Genomic DNA, 27,258 nt, shown 5'->3' with positions numbered 1-27,258 from the left:
TCTAGAATTAAACTGATGTCTTTATATTGGTTTTTGAACATACATAATCCAATCAGATTTTAAGACCTCTTCTTAGTAAGAAATAAGAGAAAATACAGTTGTTGTTTTCATTCACGTCACCATCACCCTGACAGATCCTCCAGAATACACTTACATTCTGTTAAACTAAAGCTCTAAACTCTACATCCCCTACTCAACATTCTCTTGACATCTCCTGCCACCACATTTCAGAACGCTGGCGTCCATCCACATTTGACTCGTGGTGGTGAACAGAGCATCTCCTGTTCTCCCTGTGCCCCCTACTAAAGTTCCATATCATCTCCGTCAGGCAGGGTGAGGAGAGAGGCCGCAATGTCTCTTTGAAGTTTTATTAAGCGGATAACTCCAGGCTATTGCAGATCCATTGAGCTGTCTCCATTAGGGCCAGAGCCACCACAGAGGCATTTAGTACTGACATTGTTCATGAGATTAATATAGAGGGCTAAAATTCTGTTGGCAAGGCAACAAACCTGAGCACCTCTGCGGCCAGGTCTTTATATGAATTAACTCAGTGATGAATGGGATGTGAAATTGAGGTGAAAGTCTATCTAGTCTTATGCATATAGGTGTTTGAGTTTGTTGGATGGGATGAGTTTAGAAAGTATTTTTTTTAATCTGATTTTGTGCTACTTATAGCTTTACTTGGAAACGCTGGCACTACTACAGCAGTTAACACCAGGGATTGTTAGAGGTCTTCAGTGACAAAGGATCTTTGTTTTAATTTGCTCTTTCGTGATTATTCCTGCATTACAACAGCAACATTGGTATATTTATTCGAGAGAGAGTCCAGAATAGCTCATGCACTTTCTTGCTCAGTTTTTTTTTTTTTTTTTTTTTTTTTTTAGGGTTAGGTTAGTTAAGGTCTATTGACAGCATTTGTGGCATGATGTTGATTACCACAAAAACAATTTCAACTCATCCCTCTTATATATATATATATATATATATATATATATATATATATATATATATATATATATATATATATATATATATATAATGCAAACATCTTAGTTACAGTAAGAAACTTATAATGGAAGTGAATGGGGCCAGTCCATTAACATTAAAATAGATGCTATTTCAAATGTATAGCCAAAAGACATTATACATGTTATGTTAACATAATTTTAGTGAGATAAATTGCTTACAGGTATACCAGTGTTACATTATCATGGCAATGAAGTTATATATAGCTACTAATGCATGTAACTTTACACAGATAAGGTTATTAAGAGATGTTATCACACTAAAGTCATGTTAGAGTTCTCTGAAGACAAGATTTAATATTTAATGTAATTTTGCTTCTCAGGTAAATGTGTCTTGTTACAGTTTTTTTTCTTCATGTTTTTACTTAAAGGAATTTTCCGGGTTCAGTCAAATTAAGCTCAATCAACAGCATTTGTGACATAATGTTGATAACAAAGAAATAATAATTAATAATTAATAGTAATTATAATGATAAAAAAGGGTCTCATCCCTCATTTATAAAAAGAAATAAATCCCTTTGAATTAAGTTTATTTTTTCTTACCCCATTGGCATATCGTTTTTCTTGTTTTAAGCATACAGTAAACTTCTGTAAACAAGATTTAAAGGAATAGTTTACCCCAAAATTAAAATTCTCTCATCATTTATTCACCCTTATGCCATCTCAAACTCATATAACATTTCTTTCTTCTGAGGAACACACCAAATAAATCTTTTGAAGGATATATTATTAAGTCAGTGGTGTCCAAAACTTTCAAGCTCCAAAAAAGTCATACATGCACAATAAAGTTAATCCATACAACTCATGTGGTTTAATCCATGTCTTCTGAAGAAATACGAAAGATTTTGGGTGAGAAACAAACCAAAATATAACTCCTTTTTCACTATAAATATAGACATCTGCAGTCTCCTTGGCCCATTCGTGAGAGAAGTGCATGTGTCAAGCACAGGAAAGTGTAATCAAGCTTCTCCCATGAACGCGCCAATATCTGTTTCTCACATAAAATCGATGATATCACTTCAGAAGACATGGATTAAACCACTCGAGTCTGGATAACCTTTATGCAGATTTTATATCCTTTATGGAACTTGAAAGTTTTGGACCCCATTGACTTACATGGACAAAAACACATCACATCATATATCCTTCAAAAAAATCTTTGTTTGAGTTCCACAAAAGAAAGATAGTCATACAAGTTTAAGATGGCATAAGGGTGAGGAAATGGAGAATTACATTTTTGGGAGAACTATCCCTTTAATATCATGACATTTTAAGAGCATATTTCTAAAATGCCAATCAGAAACAGATGTCTTCACAGACTTGTTGGTCTTCAGTTTGTCTTTGTCTGTCTAATCTCCTGCTGTGCTCAATATTCTAATGGAACTATGGAATATGAGAAGTAAACACACACACATGTTCCTCCCCTTCAGTTAACCCAGATCTGTGACACAAAAGGATTTTTCTCTTTCTTTCTCTCTGTGTTTGTAGAGTTATGGTGGGGGTGGGTAATTTTGTTTCCTAGATCATACTGGCCTTGAAACATAAATCTAGGGGCCTGCGCTGAGTTGTTCAGCCTTTTTGGATGATTGGTTCTTTGCTAGTTCTTGTTAGCTCCTAATGTAGTAATTAATGTTAATTTATACATCTTTTTATTTAAAAAAATGTATTAGTATACACTGAAAATAATATTAACCGAGATTAATAAATGTTGTAAAAGTATTGTTATGGATATGTCCTGTTAATTAATATAGTTAACTAATGTAAAAGTCATAAAGTAAAAGTAAAGTCATACAGTATGACTAAAATCACCAGCTAAATTTAATTTCAATCCAGCTGGCTTGGCATAGCTGCCCTTTATGTTACTTGATATTATGGCTAATGTCTTCAGATTTGATCATTTTCTCTGTATATTGTGATATTTTAATATCATGCCTGGTGTTATATAGTACCAGTCAAAAGTTTGGACACACCTTCTCATTTTTAATGAGTATTTTCCACATTTAATAATAACAGTAGTCATTAAACCATGAAATTACACAAATGGAAGTGTGGGAATTATATAGTAATAGTGGTCTATCTGTCTATCTATCTATCTATCTACAGTATATATATATATATATATAAAGATATATATTCTCCTCAGTTTCTATATAAAAATTTCAAAGATGAAAAGAAACATCAAACAAAAAGTTTACTTTTATCGCCCATATTCTCATCTCCCACCAACCCCCATCAACCAATTAAATTAAATTAAATTAATAAACACTGATAAATACATTAATACAGTGGTTCCCAAACCTGTTCCTGGAGGTCCCCCAACAGTACACTTTTTGGATACCATATATCCCTAATCAAACACACCTGATTCAACTCATCAGCTCGTTAGTGGAGACTCCAAGACCTGGATTGAGTGTATCAGACAAGGGAGATATACAAACTGTGCAGTGTTGGGGGGCCTCCAGGAACAGGGTTGGGCACCACTGCATTAATAAATAAATATATAAATATATATTTTTTTTAATTCTTAAGTACACACAGTTTATATTTTTCTGCAAATAATTTAAATCATAAGCCTTTAGTTTAAACGTTTCTAAGATTATAAGTGACATAAATTTAGTCAAATGTGTCCAAACTTTTGACTGGTAGTAAAACACTACAATTAATTTAAAGTTGGACTGAGTATGATATTGATCATAGCCAAACAGCTTGAGAGAGAATTCTCAGAGAGAGAATAACAGGAGTAGATGAATGGACACAAACATTTTTAGAGGAAAGAACAGCTGTCACATCCTTCTTGTATCAGCGGGGGAGGGCAGGGGTGGATCACATCGCTCTGTGTCAACTGACATGTTTTGATGACCACACACAAACCCACACACACCGTGTCAGCATGCAGCTTCAGTTTCTGGGCTTCACTTCACTGTGAGGTCACGCTGAACAGAAAAAGCTTTCAAGGCTGAATTTGAGGGTGGTTTGTTTGCAACTCGTTGTGTTGTTGAATTTGCTGGTATTACTGGAATGCATCTCATTAAAAACCCAGAATTGCTTTCATTCAAGAGAATAAATCTCAAGAAGTAATGCTACAAGAATCATTTATTTATTTATTTACTGACTTTTTGAAGCTTGTATTAATAGGATAGTTGAGATATAAAAAATAAAAAACTTAAGAAAAAATGGGATTATAATATGGGATTGGGAAATGATCCCTGCTGTTTTTGAACACACAATAGAATATGTCAGTTAAGCCAGTTTGTACCTACATTTAGTAGTTATTTCAGGAAAGGCCAAAGGTGATATTTAATTTAATAGTGATTAATTTAGTGGAGATGCCACTAAATTGGGATTCCAAGGGGGATTATTCAGGAACTTTCCCATATCAACAGTTTTTCTCTCTTGTTTTGTAAAGATATGAAACAAAGCCCATTTCTGTATTTCATTATACCTCACATAGTCTTTCTTAAAGGTACTTGACAAGTATAAAGAAAGGCAACAAGGAAAGAAAAGATTTAGCAGGTCATTGGCATGAAAGCTACAGCTCTGATTTAAGGGGGATGCGGGGCTGGACTGGGGAAAACTGCTTTCCACTGTGGAATTTGAGTGGATGCATGTGGATCACATATGTCTGTATGTTACAATAATACGGACTGGAGAGTTGTGTACTGGTAGTCTTCGTGCTATAACATGCAACAAAAAGGAACCTTGAACTGTTAAGTTATAAGCACAATGTTTGTCCTGCCAGAAAGATGTTATAGTAGTACTATAAGACACAAAATGACAGTGTTTTTGGTCAAGGATGAATAAAGTCTGTGAAATTAGGTTTTTGGTCAATGTGGTTGTTTTTCTTCCACTTTTTGTGAGATTTACTCACTTTTAGTGAGTGTAAAGGCACAAAATGATAATGTTGCTCTTGGACATGATGGATAAACTTGACAAAATTTGTCTTTGTATCAATAACAGGGTTGAAGAAGTGCCAGGAAATTCTTTTGTTTTTCATCCATTTCCTAGTGTAATTCAGTAAAAGGCACAAAATTGTAGTGTTGCTTCTGGACAGGATAAAGAAACTTGATAAAATATGTTTTTGTGTCAATAACAGGGTTGAAGAAGTGCCAGGAAATTATGTTGTTTTCTACCATTTTTAGTGAGATGGAGTAAAGGCACAAAATGATATTCTTGCTCTTGGACAGCATGACTACACATGACAAAATTAGTTTTTGTGTCAATAACAGGGTTGAAGAAGTGCCAAGAAATGCTGTTGTTTTTCATCCATTTTCTATTTTAATACAGCAAAAGGCACAACATAACAGTGTTGCTCTTGGAAAGGATGAATAAACTTGATGAAATTAGTTTCTACATCAATAACAGGGTTGAAAAAGTGCAAGAAATTTTTTTTTGTTTGTTTTTCATCCATTTCTTAGTGTAACACAGTAAAAGACCCAAAATGACGGTGTTGTTCTTGGACAGGGTGAATACATTTGATGAAATTAGTTTTTATGTTAGCAACAGGGTTCAAGAGTATGTAAAAAAAAAAAAAAAATAAAGAAATAGTCTAGATATTAATTGAAGATCAGACAGACCCTAAACCAGTATTGGAAATCCCCAGATTCTGAATTCCTTGTGAGATTAGAGATGGAGAGAGGGAGGAGACTGGTGAGGACAGACAAGTATGCTTAAAAGGATATTCAAACACTAAAAGCCTGTGCTATGATGGTTCGTTCTCTCTTATTTTCTTTTTCCCCCTCCAGTTGGCACTTATTACTTTTGGACAGACTATAGAGAATACTAAGAGACCTAAATGTCAGTGTTGCACTTGGACAGGGTAAATATAAACATGTTGAAATTAGTTTTCATATACAGTATATCAAAAAATTGTACAACAGTTCCACTATTCAGAGAGTAAATGACCAGAATCAGACCCTAAATTCTGCATTAGAAATTCCCAGATTCTGATTTGCTGGTGAGATTAAAGAAGTAGGGAATGTGGAGAGGGAATGTGAGGATAGACAAGTAAGATTAAAAGGATATGCTAACATATCATAGTCTGAGCTATGATGGTTCTTTCTCTCTTTTTATTTTTCTGCTCTCCAGTTGGCACATGATACTTGGTCAAAATCTCTGGTCAACTCTGGTCAAAGTCTTATAAGTGTAAGCCAGATATGTCAAAATGAGTAGTGGGATGGTATTGATGGAGAGCAGGTTTAAGATGGAGCTTCACAGTTGTTCAATGTTCTTGTGCAGAATGCTGTCGTAGCAAAGAGTGTAGGAGGCACTCATGAGGAACCTATTCAGGGTTGTTCCAGGAAATGTATTAGTGTGTCAAAGAAAGTATCGAGAAGACATGCCCATAGCCCCATTACCCTTACAAAACATGATCATGGTATCACCATTAAAATAGACTATGTTAAAATGTTTTTGGACACTACCATGCTGATAAAACCATGGCAGTCTTTGATGTGCCTAACGGTACCTTTTAAACATCATGGTATAAAAATATAGCATTCGAATAGTTCCATGGTGTATTGTGGGGTCCAAAAGTCTTTAATTATAAGCTTTATTATTTTGAAAAGGTTGAAGCAACGAAAAGTTATGATGTAAAATGTTTGAAAAATATTTACGATTCTGCACTATTTCTCGGTCACTAATCAAATGTAAGCACATTTGTGGCATTGATTTGTTAACTCTTTTGTACAAAAGGTCAGATTTACTTGCTTCCACTGAAGCACACAAGATGCTGGATAACATGATCATCAGGTTTTGCTCAAACTTGTGGAATCCATGCCAGCTCGAGTGCATGTTGTCATTACAGCAAAATGGGGACATTAGAAATTATGGGGACATGTTAATTTTCATGTGAGATTTACTCTCAAATTGTTTAGCTGAAAAAAATAATCTGTAATGAAAAATGTTGTATTAAATGACACAAATCTCAGACTTTTGGACCCATCTGTATATCAAAGTACTATGGTATTACCATTTGTTATTATCACTAATCCATGGTACTGCCAGAGTACTTTTTCATAAGGGTACTACACCATTTTTGAGAAAGAAACCATTTTATGCCCCATGAAATTATTTGGCCCATTTATGACTGAAATATGGCCCTCACTGTACTTCTTTAAACCCCATGTCTCTGTTTACCTCTAGGAGGCGCTTGTTTTCTCCTTTAAGACTGGGGGCCTCCATCATACTCTTCCAACTCAAGGGGTGAGGACATGCATTGTGCATTGATTGACAGGAAGTTGCTTCTAAGTGCTCGTCCATTCCTATACTCTCCATTAGATTCATACATACATGGTCAATCCCCCTCCATATGGTGACGCCTACAATATGACCCCCATGCTGCATGTTATTGGTGCCACTACGTACATTAATAGTCCCAAAGCATCAAGGATACTTTATCAGTAGATTTATTTTTTTTAGACTGGTTGTAGACATTCTTTGGTTTGTCTCTTTATTTGGAAATGCACGCCACTGACATTAGCAACAAGTGTGGCTGCTTGTGCCTTTTCAGTCATTGACCATTCCATGCAGAAGTTGTGTTATCGGAAAGGTTTATGACTTTTAGAAACAGACAGATACTAAAAAGATACATTTATGTGTTAGTATCAGAAATGTCTATCAGAAAGATGCATTTAAAAATATACTAAAGAAACATGCTCATAGTAAAGGAAGCTTTTAGAGATTAGAAGTGAAGAGAATGGGAGAAAATGAGTGCCCCCATGAACATAAACTGGTTAAGTGATGTACAGTAAGTGAGGAATCAAGAAGAGAAATAAGAGATACCAAATGTAGTCCAGTGGAATGTAATTTGGTTTATTAAATCCGGTGACCAGAATGCAAGGCCACAGTGTCTGTTGTCTTTTATCACATTGCGAGAGCAGAATTAAAATAAAAAGTTAAGAACCCGAAAAACAACCCTTGTTGAAACCAAAAGAGTTCTTGCCACAGAAGTTCTTGTGATATCAGTCTCACATTAAAAATACCAAGCATTACATTATTATACTCAACAATGACATGGTAACAAAGTTTGTTATAGGTGCAATGATTTTAACCTTTGACTTTTCAAATCAAATGTTTTCTTGACCAAGTTAATAAACAAAATGTAGCTATTTCACAGAGTTCACGCTTGTCAGTCATTATTTTAGTTCTTTAAGGGTGGGTTGCACCAACAAGGATTAGTCTTAAACAGATTAAATCAAGGTTTATCTGATAATTCTGTTGCACTAAGCTTAAAAATAATCAAGGTTAAATTTAAACCATTGATCCCGATTTAAATTTCATAGTAAATCTAGATTTAATTTAATCCTGTTGCTCCATTACTTTAAACTCTGCTTTAAATCTCAGTTATGTATTAACTTTAAATTTGCAGCTGAGGTATATTTTTGACATTTTCTTAACCTGCTTGAGCAGCCCTGTGTACTAAAGATTTAAAGCTAGGTTCAGAATCCATCATGGTGAACAAAATTAATCACAGATGAAGGTTTTAATCACAATTTAAGATTTCTGATTTGTTAAACCGTATTTACATTTATGCATTTGGCAGACGCTTTTATCCAAAGCGACTTACAATGCACTTATTACAGGGACAATCCCCCTGGAGCAACCTGGATTTAAGTGCCTTGCTCAAGGACACAATGGCGGTGGCTTTGGGGATCGAACCGGCAACCTTCTGCTTACCATTTATGTGCTTTAGCCTACTACGCCGCCACCACTCATTATTTAAAGTTAAGTGGTGCAACACAACTCGAATTAAAATAAAACTTGGATCAACAAACGGTGGATTACCTCTAAACTCTGCTTAATTGAATCCTTATTGGAGCAACCCAAGTCTTTCTTAACTTCTGTTGTCGTATTAGTTTTTCCAAGTTCGGGCCATTATAGACCTAAATTTGAAAGTTATATAAACCTAAATTATCAGCACTACTGCACAAATATCATAACGATGGATAAAAAAGAGCATTGCGGAAAATTAACAACCTTGCTTGTCAATGTGATGGTGACAGATAATGATTATTTGTAGCACAACATTGGGTTCTATGGATTGTACCTAGACACCTTCTTAAATCATAATTTCCCTCCTTCAAATTTGAGATTGTGGAAGCAATTTCATCTCCATCACTTATGCTTTGCTCTCTTTGTCTCTCTCCACCTCAGGGCAGCGACAGCGAATATGAGGTGGATCCTAACCGGCAGAAGACCCATTCGTTTGTCAACCACTACATCAGCGACCCCACCTACTACAACTCCTGGCGTAGGCAGCAGAAGGGAATCTCTCGAGCACAGGCCTACAACTACACTGAATCAGAGTCTGGAGATCCCAAACCCTGTGCCCCTCCACCACCTCTACCCCCTCTACCCCCATTCCCCCCACAGCTAAGTTCGCCAACACCCCAGAGCCAGCCCCAGACTGGCACCCTCTTCAGACCCAAGGGCAGCCGGACTCCTACTCCCTCCCAGCAGAGCTCAAACCCACCCAGTCAGCATGGCACACTTTATCGTCCCCCGAGCAGTTTGGCCCCTGGCTCAAGGGCCCCAATTGCTGGCTTCTCATCATTTGTTTAATAGAATGAAAATATCTGTACAGAGGAATAAAATATGAAGGCAGTGAGATCTACTTTTCCAAAGCCTGGTCAAACGTATGTAGAAGAATGACAGCAAATATCAACCCTGGATCTGTTGCGCAACGTCATCGCAAGCTTATTTTTATTTTTATACTCTTTATTTGGTCTCAGAATCGCACACAGATGACAGAGGTTTGTTTGCTCTTTGGTTTCTTTGCTTGTGTGTGTTGCTTTCAGTGTATTTTGCTTCATATAATGAAAGACAATCACTTGAAAAGACAAGCAATGAGATAAGTGAGCTTTTTTGTTTAAGTTTGGGTTTGTTTGTGCTACCCGTGAAACTGCATGGCTTGATTACTTTTTCAAATTAATCTTGTTTTAATTTTTTTTTTTTTTTTTTTTTTTTATTATAATTATTTGTTTCTTTTGTTCCATAGTATACAGTAAAAAACAATCAAAGTAAGTTACATATGCTGGACAAAAGCACCAACACATGAAAAATAAATAAAAAATAGGGCCTGCCTAAGGTGAAAATGTTGTGTTGTATCTTAGCACTTGGACTGCTAACGGTGTTTGGGACATCGAGAAAAAAGCGAAACTTAAAAATTGAAGATTTTTACTGTGGCATTTTTGTCCTTACGCTTTTGACAAAGTACTGGGGTGAGTAGGAAAAGTTACAAAGTTCATTCTGATCTGGCGACTAAGAGACTACGATCTGATAAAGGCTTGTCTGCACTTAGCACATGTATGAGTTGAAAGGCCAGCATCATTTATTGATGTGACATGTAAATTTTCACCGGTGCTTTAAAAAGCCAACAGGTCAAATTAAGTGCTTCATGCTAATTTGTGTTTTGAATGTTTTTCCAGAGGGGAAATGTACAACGTGTTTGTAAAGTTGATGATAGGAGCTCGAGTATATTTCCCATGTGAAACTGATAGATCAAAGGCCAAATATGAAAAAGCCTCATTTAGTATTATAATATTATACTTTTGCTCTGAATTAAGCATTCAGAGTTATTAATGTCAGCATCAGGTGTGTGTTTATGTGGGGGGTGGGGGGGTGTATGTTGAGGCCGTGTCATTTGTTGCTCCTTTTGATTTGACTCTATGATGTCATCCTGAGCTTTAGGTCGCACTTCCCCTGTACAAATGTTAACATCAGACACAAAAATAAACAGCAGAGCTCATTCTTTTGCCAGCATTTCATGTGGTGCTGGACATCAAATGCCTAACGAAAAGTTTCTATTCTCACACTTCTTCTTTACTGAGATCTTTCAAAGACACTACCACTACCAAGTCATCTTTGCCGCTAATGACTTTACTAATGGAAGCTCTGATTATCTGGCAAGATGTAATGTCATAACTGATAACATTTCAAAGATTGTGCAACCAAGCAAATGTATTTTACCTGTGTACTTTGGACCACATGGATTATTCACCACTTTGCTTTGGCACGGCTATTCAGAGTTTCAGAAGATAAAAGAAAACGGACTAAGGGACCTGACATGAAGTCAGCAGAGAACTAAACAGCACTTGCACAGCTTACTTTTGTGGTTTAATGACGTCATTTGCTCTTTCTTTTCTGTGAAGTGATTTTACTGTGTGCACTGTATAAACAAGGCCAATCACATGCTCAGTCTGCCTGAACACGGTATATTCCTAAATAAATGATGTTTTATGCAAATGTTATTGGTTTGAACATTAACAAATGGAGATTTGAAAAGGGAACTTTGAAGAGTCATGACCTTGGAATTACATATTTAGTACTCAATGAGGCACAACAAGTGATAAAGAGTTTATACTGTGTCAGAGAATGCTGTGAATTCATAGTTTACGGGGAATAGTGTGGCGCACTAACGTGAGGGTTTGCAAAAGTTACACCCTCACTAAAACCAAAAATTTAGAAAATATGAACTTTTGCTGCAATGCACTCAAGCTATTAATCAATGAGAATTTTAGAACATCAGGTCCAGGTGTGCTTTTGAAAAATTGAATTATCTGTATTTCCACTTGATTTCAAACTGACTGGGTTCTTTCCATGCCCTCAAAACAGATCTTACACATTACAAGCTTTTTATATTGTTAAGATACTGTATATATTCCATGTAATTTTAGTTTTTGTCCTAACAATGACAAGCGATAGGACTGTTTTTTCTATTTCAGCATTGGGTAGCCCTGACCAGTAAAATTCATTTTAGAATAACTGTTAAATCTAATAAGGTGGGCCTCACAAAATGTATATAAAAATGTTATAGCACTTCAACGTAAATCTTTTCTTGCAGGTTGTTCAAAGGTTGTTCAAAAAGTAACAAGGATGTTGATCTATGTCATAATTGGCAAATCAAAGTGACAGAATGTGTTTATTTGAGCATCCGTTTGTAGGTGTTACACTATTAAGGTTCATGTGAAAAATCGGTCTTTAAGGCCCTCTGATGGCCATATGTGTGGCCCGCCACTTAAAGTTTCTCAGCGCTGTTGCCCCCATTGGGTTAAAGAGTGTTGGTAAATTGGATCAACAGACCTGTGAAATCCTTTTACATTGGTAACATCTGTTCCCTCCATACAGTCTACAGTCGGATTGCTCCACCAAGTTTAGACAGCATAAAGCCATGCTTTTTGATGATATTAGAAAGAACATTTATTTTTCCAACTTTAAACATACTTACAATTTTTTTTTCTCTGTGATGATCAAAACGCACTAATCTTTTATTCTTAAGTGACAACTGCAAACACTCTTTTGGTTTATTTCTCTCCAAATCCCTCACAGGAGGAGAAGGGTGGTGAGAGTAAAACAGAGAACCCTGTATTTTTAGGGCAATGATCTCACAGACAGAAATGCGTGTAAATGGAGAGAGATCCCCCACCATACTCATCCCTCTGTGTACCCTTTTTGTATTCCATTTCAAACTGATTTGCTCATTAAAGCTGATTTTCTTGATCTTAATACACAAGAGGAACTTCTTAAAGGAATATAAACACCAACGTTTGAGTAACTGATGTCCTTTTAAAGTGAAATGTGACATTTCTTTGCCACTAATGTCACTAATTGGATTTGCAAAAATAATGACTATTTAGACAGGTTTCACAAGTACTCCCCCCATCTTCCACTGACTGGACAAACAGACAGCCACACCCCAAACTGAGACAACGGTGAGTCAGTGTTGCTATGTTGGGCTGTTAGGGATACTTAAACAGAGTAAATTTTTGATAGAAAAACAGAGCCACAGTGTCTTTACACATACTTGTCTTTGTCTGAAAGCAATTTAAAAAATGTTTTAATTGAAAAAAAAAATTCTATTGACATAAAATCCTCAGTGTCTAAAACTGTCCTAAGAGCATAACTTTTAGTGAATGAACTTATGTACCCCCTTTCAAAAAAATAATAATAATAATAATAATAAAAAATAATAAATTAATTAATTAATAAATAATAATAATAATATATATATATATATATATATATATATATATATATATATATATATATATATATATATATATATATATCTCTTCCTTTTTCTTAACCACAAGAAAAATCTAATTTAAAACATGTGCTACTGAGCACTGCATACCTGAAGTCAACTAAATGGCTTTCAACATTTAAATGATTGATGTGCACCAGCCCAAATGATATATATTAAAGGAAAATATGCTTATGTAATCTCAGGTTATATAAAGTCTGTGGACACAGCATGTCTGGAGTTTGTAGGCACTGGAAGCAATTTTTTTGGATGTTAGTCTTAAGTCAGACATCAAGAGATTATCTTGATTTATCTATGACTCGATTTATCAACCTACAAAACAATGGCAAGAGGGAGATCATTGGTGGTTTTGGATGATTTTTGATGATTGAAGTTCTTCATTCAATGTAATCAGATCATGGGGCTCTATCAAGGGTTGAAGGACCAAGATCAACAAAAAACTCTCTACTTATCAAGGACCATTTATCTCTGTAGCAGGCTCGGTTCCAGATCAAAATCACTGAGAGTGCTTCTGCAAATAGTGGGGGTGCTCTGTATAAAGTGAAGAGGTGTCGTAATTACAAATTTTTACTCATGCTTAGCACCCTCAAGAACCCCTGTAGAACCGGGCCTGCTCTGTAGTATAGGGTTCTCTACAATATGGTTCTTTGGAGATTGTAAAGTTCATGATAAGTAGCTTAATAACTGTCTGTATCTTGCCATGAACAATTAGCTACCCAATATTTAACTATATCCACATCTGGACATTTAAATATTTTAAAGACTCTAGTAATGTACTGCAGATGCAATTCATGCATAAACCATCTGCACAGTTAGCTCCTGTTTGTGGTTACATCTGTTAATTTTGTGTTAATTCTTAAATTATATTATGCTTCTGCTTCCGTAGAACAGTTATATACACCATACAGAGATCAAAAGGTTGATAAATTATTTTGATGGCAATTAAAGAGTAGATCTTTACCACTATATATGAGCCCATTGATCAGCCTATGTTTGCTAACACTATAAAAAGCACATCAGGAAGCAATCACCTGTTTTAGAAGTTATGGGGAGTTTGCTGACTGATTTGGTGGCTTTTTACAAGCAGGTTTGATGGGGGATCTGACTTTGAAAGCTCTGCAGATGTGTTTAGGGTTTTACTTTTTAATCACAACAAAACACAAAAAAGGCCATAAGCACATAGGTGGGCATTTGGATTTTCTTATATGGACCGAAATATGCCTATGCGCCATTGGGTATGTCTGTACTTGAATGTTATGGGTTAATTTGAATGCTATTTTGAATGTCCTTATGTGTATTTAATGGTTTTATTGCTCTTGTTGTATCTTGACATTTATGACATAAAGATGGAGGATGTGTGTGTACACTGTGATGCTGTGCAATCATTTATGTTGCCTGGCCCAAAAGCCTTTGTATTTATCAGTGAGGTAGACTGAAAATTTAGGCGCACTAATATTTTTTGTTTTCACTACTTTTGTGGGGGATATTATGGGTGCAGATATATTGTACATAATATGCTCATGTCTGTCTGTTTTGTGCAACGGTGGGGCATTGCATTGCCTTTCAGATCTATATAGAAGTAAAACCAAAATATGTGCTATGAAGTTAGAGAGCAAAAATTAAGATTTATTCAGATGTACATGAAGCAGAAAGAGTTATTTTTATCACTTAAAAAGAAAGAAAGTATGTTTGGCCAATGTGCAATTATGACCACTGGAATTATATTTCACTATGCTTAAAAGGATGTGTGTGGTTAAATTAATTGCAAATGCTATTGTTATGTGTGGTTTTCACTTAATTGTTAATTGTGACCACAGTCCTAATCAAATATCCAGCCTTTTTAATTCGCAGACAAACACAATCATGGATACTTTTGTAAAGACACATTTTGACCCTGTTTTAGTTTTTCTACATATAATATTTGTTCATCTAAAATGTGTTTATTTTTGTTTTATCCTGTGGTGTGGTACACATCATCAATATTACCTACCAGTGCTGCATCAAAGGACTTTTGAAAATGCACATTTTATGGCCTGCCTATCGGGGTATAATGTATAATAATGAGTGTTTAGTGCGAAGAGTGTGCTATGTGATCAAATATGTATATTCTGTACTAGACAATATGAAAAACAAAAAAGAACATTTGAAGGAACTTGTGCAGTCATCTGGCTTTGGGGAAATTTTTTGGTCTTTTGAGAAAAATAAATAAATAAATACTTAAGTACAATTACAAAATTACAGTATTTTCTAAATAAAATAGAAGCAAAGTCGAACAAAATATTTTTGTGAGTGTTTTTACAGTGTATTTTGTGTATTTTTTTTGTGTAGTATATATATATATATATATATATATATATATATATATATATATATATATATATATATATATATATATATGAATGTACATCAATTGTAACCAATATATATATATATAGTACAATGATCACTATCTATCTATCTATCTATCTATCTATCTATCTATCATATATATATATATATATATATATATATATATATATATATATATATATATATATATATATATATATATAGTGATCATCTTTTAATGATTTTTAAAATATGTTTCAGATTGCATAATCTGTTCAGAAACAAAATTAGTTGACTAAAAGTCCAGTAAGAAATACACAAGCAATATATATATATATATATATATATATATATATATATATATATATATATATATATATGAATTGGTTACAATTGATGTACATTCATGTTCTACATTTGGAAATATATGCATCAAACTTCCCTAACAATTTGAATCACATTAACTCATCTATAAGCATTATAACAGTTATGTAATAATGTGTGTGAATGTTGTAATGAAAGTTACACATAAACTAAAGCACAGTCATTGGACATGGATTTGGTTTTAAATTTGACACTAGTCCTTTAAAAGGCGGTGGGAGGCGGAGATCACAGCTCAGAGGGGCGGAGACCAAGTTTAGGCTGTGTGCAGGAGTGTGCTAGTCAGTTACCTAAAATGAGCGAGGGGGTGGGGCGTAGTCGCTCAGACTGCTCGCTTGGGGGCGGGGCTGTAGACGGAGTGCAGTAACACAGGCTAAGGGCAGTCAGGACGCTTGAAATGCATTAGTGCGCCATCGCACAGTGAGCCGTTGGGAGGTGTCTACGCGCTCGTGTGTCCTATTTAGTAACTTTTGCTCATTTATAAATACGTAACTGAAATATAAGGCTGTTGAAAGTCTGAAGGATATTTCCAACATATGTCAAGCTGAGCCCGTGCTCTGACAATATTTACTCAAAAGACTCTTTTGTTTGGAGTGTGATTGTATTGAACTTGGTCCATTGTTGTTGGCTGAGAGGAGCTCAACTTGGCATTTGGGCCCCTGGGATCCAAGAGAAGGAACCACAAATTGGTAAGGATTTTATTGACATTAAATAACCACATTAATTCAAAAAATGTCGTTTCGTTTTTAAAGAAGCTATTTTGCCTTTTAATCATGTTTCAGAAGAGTTGCACCACAACTTTAGATAAAAGGACATTGTGTTAGATAAGACATAACCTTTGTTCTGCACTGATAAGGGTTTCCATACAAACCTTTTCCGTCTTTTTAACGTCTTCTTTAGTTGTGTTTATGAAATTTGAGTGTTTGGCAGAGGGAGTGCAAGCAGGTATTGTACTCATTTGAATATCAAATAGGCTTCACAACTGCTGGTGGTCATAGTGAGATTTTTTTCAATTCTTAGAAATGTACCTACTATGTGTAGTTTGCATTGTGCTATGGTCATTATATTTAAGTTTTTCTTGGGGTTATTATATTATTTAAGGCAATTTTATCTTTGTAGTATGCTGTATATTGGCTTTGTTTTATAACACAGAATTACACAGACTGTGTGACCAGTCCTTATGTTAATGCACAAACACCACAGTGACTTGGGCTTTGTGTGACTCAGCAACACCAGTCACCTGTGCTGCTCAGAGGACCTCATAGATGTTTTGATATAATCAGCCCAGCTGTCGACACACTTTATGGGAGGTCAAAACATCTGTGTTCAAAATGCACTAAAGTTCAACCAGGGGAGCTTTAAAAGCTTAACTTTCCTCAATTTAGCCTGCAAGTTTGAGTGTACAGAGGAGTCCAAAGTCTGAGACCACCCACTAAGTTATGATTTTGAAAAATGTAATACAAAGACAAGTTCTGATTTTAAAGAGCCCATATTATGCTAATTTACATGTTCATAATGTAAATTCATAATGGGGGTGAGTGGGGTTCTACTAGAATAGGTTTACATGCTTTAATGTTCAAAAAACACATTATTTTTCTCATACTGTAAATTTCTTTTTCCCCGCTCTTCATACTCTAGCCGAAATGCTCTGATTTACCTCCTGTCTCTTTAAAGCCACACTTTCCAAAAAGCCCAGTCTGCTCTGATTGGTCAGCTGGCCTAGTCTGTTGTGATTGGTCAACCACGTAGAGTGTGTGTGGGAAATGTAACGCCCCTTACCATAACCGATTTTCAGGCTTCCTGAGCAGCTGTAAACACTACTGTATCTATGGTAACAATGGCATCGGTTTTTGCCGTCCCAGTTTGAGCCAGAGTCCGATAATGAATGAAATAATGAAAGTTTGGAAGAACAAGCTGATCGACCCGAACCACCTTTGCAAGCACAACTTGAGCAGGACGTTTCACAGTGGTAAGTTTTAAACTTAAAGCTTTCTTACAAGTACACTGTTGATTATTGTGAACCTAACAAAGCTTCAAGTAAAAGACACGTAGTGAATCTAAATTAGTCATCTTTTGCTGGAATGGGTATAGCCGAACTTTTTTCGCACGAGATATGAACTGAGGTCAGAGGCTTACTCCCAGTTGAACATTACCGTGTGTATTAGAGAGTTAGTGTATCAGCCGATAGCGGCCGTAACATTACAGCTTGTAATTATATAATTATAAAGACTCTTTGAGATCGACCATTTTGTTACACAGTTTTAGGTAAAAGCAGCCCACAGCTGAATAGTAAACCCTTACCTAAACAATAACATTACATAGCAAGTTAGCCGAGCACTACCTTGTATTGCAGACATAAAATGACCATTTGTAAAAAATAAATCCATGATAGTAAGTATGACAAACAGTCTGCATAATTCTACATAGTTGTAGGTAAAAGTGGGCCCGCAGCTGATTAGCAAAACTATTTCAACACCATAACATTAGCTAGCAGGTTAGCATAGGCCTACAGCAGTACACTGGGTGTACACCGTAGCTACAACACAAAACTCCGCATTTGAACTCTCGGTAGCAGATAAATCTATAAATAATCAAGCAAACTTGCAGGTTGTGATCCTTAAGCACCAGATTGTCTCAAAAAAGTGGGAACTGCACCATCTTTCAGGGGTAACCGACTTGAAAGTCCGGCATTGTTTGTGGTTGTACTGCTGAGGAATAGTGGTAAAAAAAAAAAAAAATTAACCACTGATACTTCAATTCGTCTGCCTTTGGAAGTCCAAACAAAGAGGTTTTGCTTTCGCAGTGAAGAAAACGGGATGTTCTCGACATGGCGACAACACTAACCCAACTCATCCTGGCCTCAGCTATAACTATGTTTGTTTGAGGGTGGCCAAAGTAGCCCTTAGGCAGGCATTATACAAATGTGTTACTTAGTGACATAGATACTTTACGAAAGAAATGTCTGGACTACAATCCATCCGTTTCTTGTAGTTCTTGAGCAGTGTTGTCTGTGGGAGAGAATAACTCCCTTTTGCGACTTTGTGCATTGTAACTTTGCAGACCATTTACATGCACAAAGAGCTATATTACACACTAAAGGAAAGGTGAAGTCCCAAAAAGCAATAATAGGGCCTCTTTAAATGAAGATAAAATATAGATTCAGCGCTTTTCTAGATCACTAATCAAAAAGTAATTTTGTGACATTGACCATGTTAACTGCTTATATTAAAGGTCAGATTTCTTTTTCTTTGATTCTTTCAAGTTCTTTGTAATGAATGATTTGTGTTAGATTGGAAAAGTATGGAAAATAGAAGCATTTTCAGTAGTGGTCTCACACCTTTGGATCACAATGTACGTTGTTCGTAATCGTGGTTATTTAATCATGGACTTTTCTGCACTTTCTAGATAACAGAACTGTAGAAACAACACCTACCCAGTTGATTTGATTGTGTCACAGGTAGGGCTGTGTTGATACAATCAAATATTGATATGTTGCGATACATTTTCCTCACGATATTGTATCGATACTTAGATCCATGTAGCGTGATATATCGTGATATTTTCAGTGCAGTCTGAGACGCTACTATGAGGCACAAAATAGACTGAAACTGTTCCAGAAGGATTCACGGTTTCTCTCACAGACATACTGGACCTTTTTAGATTTCACTTACCAGTGTTTGAGTGGTGTAGTGGTGAAGAAGTTCAGCACCAAGATCTTTTAACTTGGTGCTGAGAGTGAAAGTTTTGACTCTTTCTGTGTAACGGGAGTCCAAAGACTAGATCCAAGCAAACCATTTGTTGTTTAATAAGGTCTCTTTTAATATCCTTCCTGTTCTCTACAGTCAGTTATTTATCAAAAACAACAAAAGAAACATTGAATTCTAATCACACATAGTATGGATGTTGTAAAGAACCATTCGACCAAACAAACACTACTGTCAAAGTCCCTGCCACAGGTCTTTAAGAGACAGTACCATTTTAGCACTTGTTCTACATATCTAAGTAAATACTTGTAGATGGTACAAATTAGGCATGTAAACAACAAACATGTAACAAAATACTGTATATATGCAATATAATATATGCAATTTCAATACATCATTTATTGATGTAATAAATGGACTATATTTAAAAAAAAAAAATAATGATAAAATAAATTTGCAAAATTGATACTGTATGTCCGTAATTTAATGAGTTAGAAGGTCCCCTGTATAAAGAACAATAGCATTAGCTGAAAGATAATTTCATTCATACTGTTTGTAAGCAAAATGGACATAACTGAAATATACCCAAATGAATTGAAATTAAAAGTGAATTCGAATCTAATACAAGTGATATATCGAATCGTGATGTGCATCGCAGTACGAATCGTATTGTGAGGTGGCTAGTGATACCCAGCTCTAGTCACAGGAGACGTTAGCTCTTTTTTTGTTGAACCTGTTGGGAACCTGTTGGAATAAATCTATAGGGGTTAACATTTAATTTTAATCATAAGATTCCCAGTGGTTGTACTTAAATCACCATTTACATGTGACTGAAGACTGGAAGAATAACAATAAGTGTGACATCATTAATCTAGCATTTGTAAAATCATGTTTACTCTGGATATTTTTGTGTTTATTTAGGCGGAGTGAGTCAAAATTTTACAATAAAGCACAGAGAAATCTTTTGCCACAGAGAAACCAAATTAATGCATTTTTCTAGATTTATTATGCATGTTTTTTGATGGATGGTGATGTCCTACATTTTACTGTCGCTTTTTATTGAAAACTGTCTTTGAGCAGCACAGCATGCTATTTATTAGACAATTAACCGGAAAAGCCTGCAAGATATTGTCAATTTATATGTAGAATCTTTTGACTTGGAAAAACTCTCAGCAGCTGCAGTTTCTGGATTGTATTCATTTTAGAGCACAAGGGAAATTAAAACAATTTTAGCCACAGTTGTGTGTCTTGCCAAAAGTCAATATTTTTGCACGGTCTCCTTGCCTCTGTGAACTTGAATAAGACAACCCGATTTCCCTTCTTCAAGCCCAGCTGAGGCCTCAGGAATCTGACATTCTAGAGACCAAGAAGTGTTTCCTTTGAAAGCATTTAGCCCACCATGCTTCTGACTGACCCCACTGATACCAGGCAATGAGCCAGTTCCTCTGATTCCAAGAAGACCCTCTTGAATCTAGCTTATAGGAATCCTGTCATATGACCTTGTTTAACTTTAACTAGTGTAGCTTGAGGTCTTTATTAACTGTTTTTTATACAGCTGATGCTATGTTTTGACAACAAAGAAGGCCATGATATGGATTCCTGGAAGATTATTCCTGATTTTCTAATTTAACCCAACATTTTGGAAAGAGTCTTGACTTCTGGTCAAATGCTGACATTTTGCCAAAGTTTGCCAGGATAAAGGTATCAAATCCAAAAGAAGGAAATCTTTTGATCTTTTGTTGCAGAATCTCTGGATTTGGTTTTCAGGTTAGTGGCATCAAATTTTTGAAAGGTATTCAGAGTTTTGTTTCTGGCACAATTAACTAGATATCCGCAAGCAGAATTATACATTTTGTTTTGTTTTATGAGTTATGTATAATCAGTACTTATTACTTTTGGATGGACAGAAATTCTGATTACATATTCTACTGAAAATGATTAATGGACTATTCATTTTCTATTTAATAAACTCATGCATGTTGATGAATCCATTGACCACGTTTACATGCACTTGGAAATGGTTTATTCCTGTTTTTTTGTTGTTGTTGTTGCAGAAAGCAGCGTTCTGAAACATCATATAAATGAGAATGCTGTTTTGCATGGCGTTTAAGGGATTAAGAGAAGGCGGTTTAACACACTTTGGTTTCTCCCGGAGAACACGGCTTAGACTATGTGGCCATGTAAACGCAAAAGCATTTTTTGAAGAGTGCGAATGTGCGTGGAACAGACCCGGTATCTAATGTCATAGTATGTAGCAAGATCATATCAACAATTCAACACAGTGAAAAGAATTCAACATTTTTTCGGAGTACAGTGGGAAAAGGGAGAAGAACATACACTATAAAATATACCCACTTATACACACCAATTTTAAATATTGACTAATGCCTCTTACGCCCCTATGTATGTACTGATGTACTTTGGGGGAATCCCAGATTTTTACATAAGAGGCAAACCCCACTATTGCAGCACAGTTCTGCTGCAGGTCGCGATGGAAAGTTGGAAAGGAAACAAACATGGCAACAGCTCTGGAATATTTGGGAATAAAGCAAAGCAACAGAGAATAAACTAGGGTGTCTTCCTCAGATCCCATGCTTGTTATTTACCCAAGCATTGTGGGGAAATAACATTGCTGTGGAGAAAACTGCTTTTTTACTGAGCCGCATGTATACGGGAGTAAAGAGAAAGTCAATAACACAGTGCATGTAAACGCATTCGCCAGTCTCTACTTAAGCAGCCTTCTTGGTTTGAACGGCTTTCTGGTGTCCATGTAAACAAGCTTATTGACAAGGAACTGGTTTCTTTATAAACTCCAGCCTGTAGAAACCATGTGTTTTAGGAACCTCTCTTTGGTTTCTAGATGATGTGGTTGATTGCAACATGAACTTGAAAAAGACAGCTAGAGGAGATTGTTGTTCACTTTTTTGGGATTAAAAATGTATGATGTGATGTTCAAGGATGGTGTTGAAAGATGCAAAACCAGTTTAAATCGATGTAATCATATAGCAGCTATGAGATACTCCCTAGAGTCTGACAGGTGAATATCTTTGGGTTGAGCCACACATTTTTGGTGACAGTATCGACATCACTCCCTGTCAAAGTTGTCCTTGAGTTTCCTGTTTCTGTGATTCAGAGTTCTAACATACTGTACATTAGGCTATTTCTAATACCCAACACAACCCAAGAACTAGCCCAGCCACATTTCACACAGCATGTTTCTGAAGTAGGGTCACCTAGAAAACAGACTGCTTGCACATTTTTTATCTTGCATTCAGGCATTTCATTTCACCATTAGTGTCTTCTTTCAGGTTCATAAACCTGAGACATTTCCCGATAGTTCAATGTTAGTCTTTAGTCATTGTTATCCTGAACTTAGTCTAGATAACATCAGAGGCAGAGCCAATAGTTAGAATAACCAAACAGTAACAATTGTCAAAGCCTTTTTGCAATGCAATTTGAAATGTTACTTCATATTATTTAGATTTTGACCAGCAAATTTTGTGCCTTTTTTGTTTAAAAATGTTGGTGGTGGTGGAGTGGTTCAGGGCTGATAACTAGAAAGTTGTTTGCTCAAATCCCACAAGGAGAATTGAACGATCACCATTGTGCCCTTTATTGAACAGGATTACTTTGCCATCCTTGGTTTTAAACACCAAAGTTTTGAGCAACAAACTACTGCGGGTGGTACAGCTCAGTTCAAGCTCTCAGTTGATAACCAGAAGGTTAAAGGCTAAAACACTATAAAGGGCTGATTTATGAACTCTCATTATTGTGCCCCTGAGCAAGACACTTAACCCCAGGTTGTTCTAGGGTGATTGCCCCTTTGAAAAGTGAACTCCTAGTTGACTAAATTGTACTGGGAAGTGATTTGTTTAGGTTTTTAAGAAATAAGGCCTGTTCTGGGTTAAGTATGGTGTATCAACAGTTCTGTGGTCAGTTGCCACAAAAAAAAAAAAAAAAAAAACTGAGTCTCTATGCAACAATGGAAAAACACATGCAAATTATGTCACTTTGAGCCTCGGTTTGTTTTTAATGAGGGATATTCTTGTAACAAATTCAGCATTTTTCCCAAACATGCAAGACAAAGGCCAGCACGCTGTACAGTAGTTCTCTTTTTATTTGTGCAGTACATTTAGAATAATAGGAAGAAGACACCTTGCATATAGGGAATGCTTCTGTCTAAGACTTTGAGAAAGGGAAAGCTTGTTTTTTTTAGCATTGTGTGTATTTGTCTGTACATTAGGGCTGCTAGGATCACCGTGACAACTGACCCACCACAGTGGTGTGTTGTCAATTCTCCATGCTAGAGACGGAATTTGCCGTTTTTTAGAGGCTTTAGGATTTTGTGCAAGAGTGAATTGTTACTAGGGATGTGCGCTATGACTAATTTGACTGTCGTGTAAACGGAAGTGTTGTAACCGACTAGTCGACTAGTCTAAAGAGAAACCAACCTTCAGAAAACAGTAAAACAAAATGTTTTTATGCGACCCAATTAAAATACTTAATCTATTCCAAATCCGATGCTAAATTCTACTGAAAAGGGGCATTTATCTGCAACGTGCTCGCCTTGCATTATGATCATTGTGCATTTAAACCTAGAACATGACACGCATTCACTGAATCGAAGTTGGAGAATATTTAATAGACATATTTATTGAAATAATTGAATGAATAGTGCAGGATCAATGGAACAACCCTAAAAGCCTGTTCTAAACAGAAATGACCAAGTAAAAGTTACTTAACATATCAAAACAGCCAGGACATTGTTGAAAATAATTAACAGGTAGACTAAGCCAAATCTATGAGAGAGAAAAAAATGCGCTGAAAAGTCATGCGTGTTTCACGCCATGCAGTCGTGCATTAGCCATTGATCTAATATGACAGCTGTTCGCTAAAGAATGTCAACCAATAACAGTTATGATGTAAAAAAAAAAAAAAAAAAAAAAGTAGCTGTAGGATAGAAAAAATAGGCCTGTGATGTAGCCTACAATAAACCTAATGTATTCTAAACATGAATCAAAGATAGTATAACCCGTTAAGCAGTCAGCACCCTGAGGTGAAATTAAACTTTATATCTGCTCCAGATATCCTTTTTTTTTTTGTTAAATAATATTTGTATTATTAATTCTATTTAAAATATGTAACATTAATATGGCAGTAATTTAAGTGCAGCCTCGTAAATATAAAGCCAAACTTAAATGTGTAAAAATTATTATCAGTTTAATGGGGGGAAATATTAACTGACTATCCAGTGTCGACTAGCAGCATCAGAACCGTTTAGTCGACTAGTCTCGCACATCCCTAATTGTTACGGCACCAGCCTTTTCACAACAGGAGATATGCATAATGTGCAACTTGTTTTACAGTTCAACTGTGCATTCACTTTATTGTCTGTGCAGATACGTGCAATTTAGTGCAAGTTCAGTTGTGCATTTGCTTCATTGTCTGTGCAGATGTAAGTGGCAATATTATATTTATGTTGTTGATATAGCTAATTAATGTCATAGGATGCGTTTTAAATAAAGGCGATAAACCCACTAAGTGCTTCATTTTACTGGTGTTCAGCTCTTTCAGCTCCTGCAGCTCAGATGGGGCAATCCTCAAAATACTATGACTGGATAATTTGTTTTATACAAGCAAAATTTGTTTTCTATTAAACTATTGTTAGTGCATTGGTAATATCTTGCAGTGCTATTTATTTCTGTTCATATTTTCGTCAACAATATGTTGTAAGGAGAATTGTTTAATTATCCTCGATCATGATGTGTGTTTTTCCATCTCATCTTTGTTAACAGATAAAAAACACCATTCATTTTTGTCAGTAATTTTTACAAGATTAATACTGCTTCTGAATGTGTACTCGGTGCGGCTGGAAACATCATAACCTTAGTGACATCTTCTCAAAAACTGGACAATGGTTTCTGCCGAATTGAAAAAGTAATTGAAAATTGAAAAGCTTTCAGTCAAGGTAGGACTGAAACACCATTCATAGGGGACATATTATGCCCCTTTTTATGTGATGTAATATAAGTCTCAGGTGTCCCTAGAATGTTTCTGTCAAGTTTCAGCTCAAAATACCTCACAGATAGTTTATTCTTCCATGCCTTTATACCCCTGTTTTGTAGTCCTGTTCCAGACGGGCTGTTTTAGTGTCTGTAGCTTTAAATGCAAAGGAGCTGCTGCTCCCCACACCCCTTTCTGGAAGTGGGCTGTGCCTTTCCTGCTGGTGCCATGGATACCACAGCAACAACAATGCAGGAGAACTTAAACAGTTAAATTATAAATAACTTGGAGAACACACTATGTCAATCATCTTACTGTATTGTGCATAACAAAGGTCGAGTTATGAAATATGAAAAACAGCTATAGTTGTCGAAAATACCACATAATTATCGTTTCATAATTATTTTTGAAATAATGACCGGTTTTATTACATGGAAAATCTTCATTGCATGACCACTCAAGCAGGACTGTGGAGGACGCCAATCTGTTTATATCGTAACCGAAACGGAGCTACAGCTTCATTGTTATGGAATAAGGTAGTTAATGACTAGTTGCAATGTTACACAAAGCACAATGTTTTCGCAATAAGCGTTTTTCGCCCAACGTGCAAACAAGCTAATTCAGAAAGCCAAATTGCAAACATTAAAAAAGTATAAAGTGCGAAACTTACAACTTGCAAATCTGAAGTTGGGTAATGGAGAGTTGGTATCGATCCATCCTTGACCATTGTTGATGAAGCAGTCAAAGTTAGCACAAGTGGCTCTAGCAAGAAGATAAATATGGCCGACTGCGCTGCTCGCTCAGGTTTTAATGAGGGCAGATCTCTTCGCCAGCCGTGGGCGGTACCTTTCCCCTTTTGATGTTATAAGGGGCTGCAAACCTGAACGGCTCGTTCGGGGACACTGTTTTTTATTAATAGGGAAAGGAAAGAAACGAGGGCATGGTCTTTTACCATATTTACCATGGTTGTGTACACAAACTGGGGACATAATTATGTTCAAAAAAATTTAAAAAGTGGATTTTGCATAATATATCCCCTTTAATTATTGTCCATTTGTTTACTGATATTTAGCCGTGCTGAATATTCGAGTTTAGCTGTATTTTTTATCTTATTTTTTCTCCCAAATTTGGAATGCCCAATTCCCAATTCTAAGTCCTCGTGGTGGTGTAGTGACCTCAATCTGGGTGGCGGAGGATGAATCTCAGTTGCCTCCGCGTCTGAGACCGTCATTCCGCGCATCTTATCACGTGGCTTGTTGAGCACGTTACCGTGGAGACATAGCGCATGTGGAGGCTTCACATTATTCTCCGCGGCCTCCAGGCACAACTAACCACGCGCCCCACCGAGAGCGAACCACATTATAGCGAACACGAGGAGGTTACCTCATGTGACTCTACCCTCCCTAGCAACCGGGCCAATTTGGTTGCTTAGGAGACCTGGCTCAAGTTTAGCTGTATTAACAGATTTTGTCGTATAAGATATGCTATTGGTGTAATAACAGGCTGACATTTTAAAACCAATGCCAAAAAAAAAAAAAGAAAAATAGTTTTGTATTATGGCATTTTGGTTATTTTGTATTTTGTCATATTTTACAAAGGGTTTAATTTATATTCTGTGTTTAGTGATGCACTTTTTAAAGTTTGATCCACAATAACCACGTAATTTACACCTTAACCACCGCGGTCTCAAGCGTTCGGCTGATGAAAAGCGATAAAGAGGAATTTATTTTCTCCATTAGAGTCCATCCCCATCCCAATTGCTCTTGGCTTCACTTGA

At 36.0% G+C, this 27,258-nt stretch overlaps 2 protein-coding genes across 2 annotated transcripts in view; both read left to right on the top strand.

Annotated features, from left to right (window-relative positions):
* The window catches only part of LOC127423650 (protein sidekick-2-like), a 431,227-nt gene extending 419,955 nt beyond the window's left edge, over nucleotides 1-11,272 (top strand). Inside the window, exons 45-46 of the mRNA XM_051668153.1 lie at nucleotides 7,167-7,226; nucleotides 9,177-11,272. Coding sequence (XP_051524113.1) covers nucleotides 7,167-7,226; nucleotides 9,177-9,584 — 468 coding nt within the window. The 3' untranslated portion in view covers nucleotides 9,585-11,272. The remainder of the gene's footprint in view (nucleotides 1-7,166; nucleotides 7,227-9,176) is intronic.
* A 4,919-nt stretch (nucleotides 11,273-16,191) lies between these two features.
* LOC127423657 (cdc42 effector protein 4-like) overlaps nucleotides 16,192-27,258 on the top strand; it is a 31,443-nt gene continuing 20,376 nt past the window's right edge. Inside the window, exon 1 of the mRNA XM_051668164.1 lies at nucleotides 16,192-16,463. The gene's annotated coding sequence lies outside the window, so the exon portion shown is untranslated. The remainder of the gene's footprint in view (nucleotides 16,464-27,258) is intronic.

Source organism: Myxocyprinus asiaticus, chromosome 32 (assembly GCF_019703515.2).
Source record: "Myxocyprinus asiaticus isolate MX2 ecotype Aquarium Trade chromosome 32, UBuf_Myxa_2, whole genome shotgun sequence".
NCBI lineage: Eukaryota > Metazoa > Chordata > Actinopteri > Cypriniformes > Catostomidae > Myxocyprinus > Myxocyprinus asiaticus.
The sequence above is the reverse complement of the archived record's forward strand: the minus strand, read 5'-3'. Positions and strand labels throughout refer to the sequence as shown.